We start from the raw sequence: 7,662 nt of genomic DNA, 5'->3' as shown, positions 1-7,662 counted from the left end.
TTACTCTGCCGACCGGCAGTGTAATGTGCCGACCGGCACATTTTTCTCTGCCGACAGACCCTATTTTGTGCCGATGGCCATACTACACTGCCGGTGGAGGTTTCATTCAGCCGGTGATGATCCCCTCTGTCCAAGGATGTAGTCCTGAGGCTTTGACAGCCTCCAGAGGAGGAAAGGAAGGAAAACAGAGGCAGCTTGCGCATGGTGGCGCGTCTCCCGAGACGCTTTCCTGCTTTAATTAATTTAATTTAATTTGTTAATTAAATTAGTTAATTTGTAATATTAATTAGCTTGCGTAGTTAGTTAATTTGTAATATTTATTCGGTCCCTCCGAGCGAGGGCAAATCTGTAATAAGTGTGTGTGGGTGTGTGAATGTCTTCCAATCCCCGCTTCTTTCTTCCCTTTTACTTACCTGCTTTGATGGTTAGTATTAGGGCATGTTTAAATTAGCATACCTTATGCTATGCATGTGTGCATCCATGCATTTGTATTGCATGCATTAGGCTCGGTACATCACGCTAATTGCACAAATACTTCAATTTTCAAACTGAATACGTGATAATCGTGCATTTTCACATGACATGTCTAGGATTAGCCGAGCCTATCTTAGCGACATTTTGTATGCGATGCATTAGGCACTTCACATGGACTTGGATCATGCATGATTGCTAACAAGTTCTTTGTTTTGGCACGGAGTACTATGTAAGTATTTCCGCTTTAGCATATCGCGAGTGTGAATGTTGCCATAACAGCATGCTTAACATGTGGCTAGATGCTTATGTGTTAAACTGTTTCGAATGCCTGTGGGTGAAGGTTGGATTGTTTGAGTTGGAAAAACTCGTTGAAATCCGTATTTGAGCCTACTTGCGAGTAGCAAATTCCAAAGCATTTTTAAACCGAACGGATATGCAATGTTTATTTCCAAATTAGGCAATCTAGTCTATACTTGCTTGCTGCGCGCATAACATAGTAATTCTAGGCTAATAATTGGAATAAGAACACATAAAGTTTTCAAAAATGGATATCACGGTTAGTAGAGGCCGGTCTTCGGACCGGGCGAAAGGGGGTGCTCATAGCTGACCTTCCCCGATCGTACCCAAGCTCCCGAGCCGAGACAACTCCGGTGATGACGGACATGTGGCCTTCGGCACCGAGTCAGGGTTTCCTAAATTTCCCCATTTTAAAATATTTAGGTGGCGACTCTGTATCTGGCAAAGCAGTCCATGTTTGGCACTACTTTTTCAAAAATCTGTTTTCTCAAAACGATTTGCCAGATTTGGACTCTTTGGTTCAGATTAAGAACCGTGACACAAATCCAGTCCGAACTGTAGCACGAGGTCCCACGCGGGCGCTGTTACAGTTTCTGGCGACTCTGCTGGGGAGATTTAGAGAGTTTGACTCAAACTCGTGATATCCTGTTTTGACTTCCTTTATGTGTTTCTTTGCATTGCATGTGCATTGGTGCGCCTAGGAACACAGTGTTTGCCATCTGCCATTCCTGAACGGTTTGCCGGAGGCTTGTCTTGTCAAGACATGTCCATAAGGCTGACCGGCTATGGGCTCTGACAGCATGGGAACACAAACCCCGGTTTTACCGGGGCACCCTTTTTGACCATTCGACCTAGTGCATATTCGGAATTCGTAGTGACCATTCCAAACTAGGACAGGTTGCTTACCCGATGTTAGGTTGTTTGAAACCGCTGTGTGCGTAGTGAAACCCTAGTTCCTGACAAAATAGGACAGGGAAACCCTACCCCAACATAGGGGTGTTTTTTGGCTCTCTCTTACTTGCTATGTGCTTTTAGAGTGTCCCTCTACAGGAACGCACATGTCGGTTCGCAAGCCAGAGTATCTAACCTGGGAACACCAGTATCAGTATCAGTTGTGAGAATCAGTTATCCGCGGGTATCAGATTCAGTATTTTGGGGAACAGAAATCTGGGAACAGTGATCAGCAGTAGGGAACAGTTGTTCGGCTACACCCGTGTTTGATCAGTTTGGGCTGAAGTGCTGTCTGTTTTTCTTTCAGTTCAGAGAGTTGCAGAGTTGATACAGAACAACCAGTATCCCCCCTTTGCGGAGGCAGGATTTATGGCGGCACAAAGTTCAGAAGAAATTGTGGTTATGACAGCCGCACCGGAGCAGGGAACCACTCCGCAGAATGAGGCCAGCATCAGTATGTCATATCCGCCCAGGTCGCCCGTTGTGCACCCGGTTTGGGCTCCCCAGTTATACCAGGCTCGTGAGCCCACCACCTTCGAATTGATGGGGATGATAGGCGATCTCCAAAGGTCTGTGGCAGACCTCGCCTATGGAATGTCGGCTTCACCGCCAGCGGCACCGTATGCTGGGAATTTTGTACCACAGGAGCCCCCGCTACTGGGGCGGATTGTGATAGGGCTCAGCCAGCCAGAGGTGACTTCCGGCTATAGCCACGACATGCCAGCACCAACCCAGACCCTCGATCAGGCTGAGGCCAGGGGAAAGGACAAGGCAAAGATAGACGCCGACCCCATTGAACAACTGCTGTGGGCAGTCGAGGCTCTGAAGACTAGAGGGATGAACAAGCAACAAACATCTGCAATAGTGACCAAAGCTATAGATGATGCTTTCCCCGCTCCAACCAAAGGCAGTTCAAGCCAGGCAGAAAACTGGGATGGGCCCCGTCATGCCCAGACAGTTCCTGTTGTTCCCAACCCTGCACCGGGAAAGGTTCAAAAAGCCAAGGCAGCGCCAGCCGATCCTTTCGCCAGCGCATCTGGCAAGAATCCTCAAACTGCAAAGTACCTGCCCCGAGGGCGCAGGGTCTTTCACGACCTCCACATGCCTTTGTCTAGGGCATTGCTAATATTGGCGAAGAATGGGCATCTTAAGCCTTTGGAGCCCCGGCCGCTCCCGAAGAATCTCCCCGCCACTCATGATGCTACCTTGTACTGCGCGTACCACCAACAGTCCGGTCACAGCACCGATGGATGTTCCCGCCTTCGTCATGAAGTGCAGGATTTGATTGATAACAAGGTTATCCTACCACCCACCTCAGGCAAGCCCGTCACCACTCAGTTGTTGGATTTCGAGGGCTCAGATACTGCGAGTATGTGAAGTGAAACGCCTGCGGGCAACATTTGGTATATTTTTGGATGAAGCGTCTGGCACGCATTTTTGAGCATCGGTGAAACCGAGTTTTGTAAATCCTGGCTTGGATATCGAGTCAGTCTTTTGTTTTGAGTCTGTCTCTCTGTCTTGAGTCAGTCTTTTTCTGCTTAAGTGGCTGTCTTGTTGTATCGAGTCAGTCCCCGTTGTATATAATACCAGGTGATTCTGGGGTTGTTGCCTCGAACACCGTTTTGTTTTGTAATTATCTGTTTTGTTTTGAGTCTGTCTCTACCAAGGGGCCAGTTGCACCAACAAAGCCGATTGAAACAGCTGTTGCTATCTCAACCTTCATGCTTGCTTTCAGCATAAGTGCCAGAGAATTTGATTGGGCTGACAGTACATCTCGCCTGCTCTCCTGCGCGCCAAACTCATAGCATTAACCTAAGTTTTTCAAAAAAAAATAACCTTTTGAACACTGCGGTGATAAAAACGAAGAGGAAGGAATTCCTCGGGTTTTGCAAAATTTTGATCATTTTGAGAGAAAGAGAGGCGTGCTAAGCCTTTTTGTGAATAAAGCCATGCTTGTCGGCGTGAGTACTGAGAAGGACCCTGGCCTGATCCAGATTGGTTCCACACTATCTTCGGCGCGAGCGATTCGTCGCCTTCTTAAAATCTTTCAAAAACAAATATTTTACGCGGCCTTGTGAAGACCTGTGTGGAATCGCTCTTGAGATTGCGCAGCTTAGGATCGCTCTCAGCCTCAAGATTCAACCCGTTCCGACTTTGAACCCATTCAAACTGTTCGGAAAGTTCAACGGTCAAACGCCATGAAAGGCCCGTGTGGCCAGTTTTGAGGTAGCCTTCGATCAAGAAGCATCAAGGCCGAATCAGAAGGAGTAGATCTCGCCGGAAGAAGCTCGTAGAGTAACCCTGATGGATTCTCCGCAAATCAGTGCAACAGCCGTTCTCTTAGACACGGAGAGGCTTCCAGTTCAGGAACCATTTGGCATGGACTTGCTACACTTTTACCCTTTGAGAGGCTCGCTGGGTCGAAAACCCAGAAGGGCGACCCAGGCAAAAGTTAGAGCAAGAGAAAAATACAAAAAAAGCAAAAATACAAAAAAGAAGAAAAGAAAAGAAAAGACAAAAGATACCAAAAAGAAAAGAAAAAGAAAAATGCAAAAGAAATGAAGAAGAAATAGAAAATGAAAAGAAGCTCGCAAGGTCGAAAACCCGCATTGGGCGCCTTGGCAAAAATAAGAGCCAAACAAAGTGAAGGTTAAAATACCCGAGTGGACCTTAACCGGAACTACGTAAGGCTTGATTCCCATGTTTGGGATACGTAGGCAACTTCATCATGAAGTCCAGCCCCCAACGCTTTCATAAGCGTCTCAGTCCATGCAATGGTTTCGATTTCATCCCCAAAGTCCAGTGGCCAACACCCTTCAAGGTGACTGTGTCCATATATGTGTTATGACCGTCTTCGTCATCGCTGTGTCCAAGAGATCGACCACCGCCAATGAAGACTGTCTGCGGATTGCTGCGGCACCATCCCAAACAAGCGGCAACTTTCCGTTGCCACAAGCCGTCGTGAGACGCCATTCAAACTAGGGGCAACTTTCCGTTGCCTCCCACCCCCTTTAAACCAGGGGCAATTTTCCATTGCCTCTGATCCGAGGTTGCGCATCTCGAAGAGTAAGTTCCATGCTTGTTGAGCATCAGCTGTTTGAAAAATAGTTTTTGAAAATTTTTACTGAGGTTGACTATTTTCTCGAAAACTATTCCATTTTCCAAAACTGGACCATTGTCTTGGATCCAAAAAGGAAAACTTTCAGTGCTTGCAGCTTGACTTGCATGCCTTTCAAATCAAAAATCGAACGAGTACGTTAGTCCGACTCTCATTTTGATCAAAACTGTTTTAGTAGAAAGCAAAAACAAAGAATGGTTAAAATGATGAACTAGGGGCACAGTTGAGCCAGGCGTTCTGTCTTTCCCCCGTCACCGACGTACTTGCCAGAAGAGCGCTCTGCCCGCCAGAAGAAATGGCGGTGAGCTAACGGCATCGGGCGTGAACCCGCAACTTCCTATTCATCCATCAATCACCCCGGGGAGGGATGAAAAATGAGAGATTGAAGAATAGAGAGGTGTAAGTTGAGAGAAAAGTGAGGAAAAGGGTTTTGAGAGAAAATCCGAGCTTGAGAGCCGAGTGATGTGAGAATCACAAATCAGAAAGGGTGGGAAACAATACCCAGATTGAACTGGCTCCTCGTGGTCCGAGGTCCCCCATCTTCGGTTACGCGTCTGTGTGTCGTGTCTCTTTCATTTGACGGTCTCGTCTTTTGTTTTGAGTCTCTCCCGAGCGTGCCTCGTTGTGTTTAGGTCGTGTACCTCTCTGTTTAAGTCCTCCCCGCTGTGTTCAGTGGTAGGCTCGATATCCTGGTTTGAAAAACCCTCATTTGATTTCAAAAATCATTTATGCTCAGAATGCTGTGCCATTCTCTACATTCGAGCGTGTTTCGACTCCAACCGGTTCCGTCTTTGAGCTCCGTCTTGTCAGATTGGGCTGTTTGTTTGGAATTCGCCGTGTGCAGAATGAATCGAATGCTGTGTTATGGGCTGTGTGCAGATTAATCCCCAGTAGAGCAAGGGCTGTGTGTCCAGAATCAGGCAGTGGGTTGCTTGGGTTATTTTGCTGTTGGCTGTTTAAGTTATCTGATTATTACAGTGCAAGCGTTTAATTTTCAGACAACCAATCAATTCCATTTACATTGAGGTGTAACATGATGAGATGCGATGCAATGCATGAAATGTGTAAATGTAAGCACTTTTTCAGATAAAAAGTCCGTTTCATTTCATTATCTTTTCAAATGTACAAGCTTTGAAAACAAAATCTGCCTGTGGCAGTACAAGGTAATCTATCTACCAACCAAAAAGAAAAGTACAAAGAGGAAAAGATAGCAAAAATCTGCATCTGTGTCAAGCACTCCGAAGGGCCGTCAGTCTGTCCTGGTCCTCTTCCTGGATGAGGGTCCAGGAGCATCAACAGCGTCGTCATCAGAGCCCGAGCTAGAACCGTCTCCGGTCTCCTCCTCCGATGACCCTGCCTCCGCCTTTGACTCCTCGTCGTCGTCATCGTCCGGGGCTGGAGCTCGCGAACTGCTCCCGACGTGAGTACGCCCACCCCTAGTGCGGGGAAATATCCTGCCCTCCTCGTCTCTCCCCCGAGCAGGGACAGCAGGTCTAGCTGGAGCACCTCCTGCCATGGGAATCTGGAAAGGAGGCTGAAAAAGTGCACAAAAGTGAAATGCATCAGTATACTGTAGACAGTTTAACAGTGCAGAATGCAGTGCGTATGAATACAGTAAGAATGCCGTGAGCAGTTTATCAGTGCAGAATGCAGTGTATGAGTACCGTGTATGAATGCCGTGAGCAGTTTGTCAGTACAGAGTTTAGTGCAGAATGCAGTGTATGCAGTGTTCAGATACTGTGAGATCAGTGTATCAGGTGTTGTGCCGTGAATCAGATTATGCGAAGCAGTGTATGAATGGTTTGAGGCCAGTGTCAGAAGGACATACCGGTATGCTGTAGACAGCCAGGAGGTCAAATGTCCGCTGGAGCATCCCCATCATCGAGGCATTCATCGCCAACGACTGACGGGTGTACTCAGAGGAAGCCTGCAAAGGTATCAGATGCATTAATATTCTGTGGAATATCAAGTAGACTGAAATGAAATAACTGTACGAAGTGCAATGATACATACCGGCGGAAGGTCGGGGATGTCAGTGAACTCATGACCAGCTGGTGGAGGGGCGAAGGGGATCTGATAGGTCGCCCCACCCTGCCCCTGAAAAGTCAGTACAGCAGGAAGGGCAGGCCACCCAGCTCCTCGTCCACCCCGCACTTCGCCCCTGCCACGGACCCGGGCCCTCCTCGAAGATCCGGCCCCTGCTCCTGCTCCGGCCCCAGCCGCCGATGCTACAGGCCTGGCCCCCTCTGCTCGACGGCCGCTCAAAGGTCGCATCAGGTACGTCCGCACGTACTCCTGATAGTCGCCGGTGCCTCGGAAGCCGGCCTCTTCCCAGCCGATGGAGTAATCATCCAACTGCTCAGAGGTCAGCCCCTCGGTCTCCCTCATCTCTGCAGGAGGGTGAGCCGGGACTATCTGCTCAGGTAACCCGCGGGTCTGGCGTAGAAAACGCTCCCCCAGGTACCAAGCCCGACAGACCGGGCCCTCTAGCAGAATCCGGAAACGCGAGGTCTCCTCAGCACCAGGGAACCGACCCCGCATCGCCGACGGCAAGGAAGCCCATGGCCGCCATGTGATCTGAAAGTGACAGACAGTTTGTTATCTACTATTATTGAAACATGCAGTGGGAAAGCGAAGCTAAACGAACTGAAAGTAAAGCATACCTCGGCCGGGGTGATGGTGTCGAAATATCGACGGAAGAAGTCGAATGTCTCCCGTGGTCGCCGGGTGCATCCCCCGTCAAAGCGACTCGAGAAAGGAACAGCCGGAGGAGGCTCCGCAACTGGCACAGGTGCAAGCCTAGGGAAGTAGGCATAAACCCA

The 7,662-nt window shown here is 48.6% G+C and overlaps 1 protein-coding gene across 1 annotated transcript; it reads right to left on the bottom strand.

The window, feature by feature from the left end:
• Window positions 1–5,918: 5,918 nt before the first annotated feature.
• On the bottom strand, window positions 5,919–7,411 carry LOC145789582 (uncharacterized). Its single transcript, XM_082866476.1, has 3 exons — window positions 6,854–7,411; window positions 6,669–6,767; window positions 5,919–6,374 (listed from the first exon to the last, which is right to left on the bottom strand). The coding sequence occupies exons 1-3, from the start codon at window positions 7,379–7,381 to the stop codon at window positions 6,090–6,092; spliced, it is 912 nt and encodes a 303-aa protein (XP_082722602.1). The 5' UTR covers window positions 7,382–7,411; the 3' UTR covers window positions 5,919–6,089.
• Between the last annotated feature and the right edge of the window lie 251 nt (window positions 7,412–7,662).

Source organism: Camellia sinensis, chromosome 1 (genome assembly GCF_055761805.1).
Source record: "Camellia sinensis isolate YWXY chromosome 1, ASM5576180v1, whole genome shotgun sequence".
Classification (NCBI taxonomy): Eukaryota; Viridiplantae; Streptophyta; class Magnoliopsida; order Ericales; family Theaceae; genus Camellia; species Camellia sinensis.
Note: the sequence above shows the minus strand (reverse complement) of the source record. Positions and strands in the feature narration are given on the sequence as shown.

Coding starts and splice junctions, on each gene's coding strand:
- LOC145789582 (XM_082866476.1), bottom strand. CDS start 7,381: ATGCGGGGTCGGTTCCCTGGTGCTGAGGAGACCTCGCGTTTCCGGATT. Junction 6,768..6,853: donor ACATCCCCGACCTTCCGCCG/GTATGTATCATT, acceptor ATACCTTTGCAG/GCTTCCTCTGAGTACACCCG. Junction 6,375..6,668: donor TGGCTGTCTACAGCATACCG/GTATGTCCTTCT, acceptor GCACTTTTTCAG/CCTCCTTTCCAGATTCCCAT.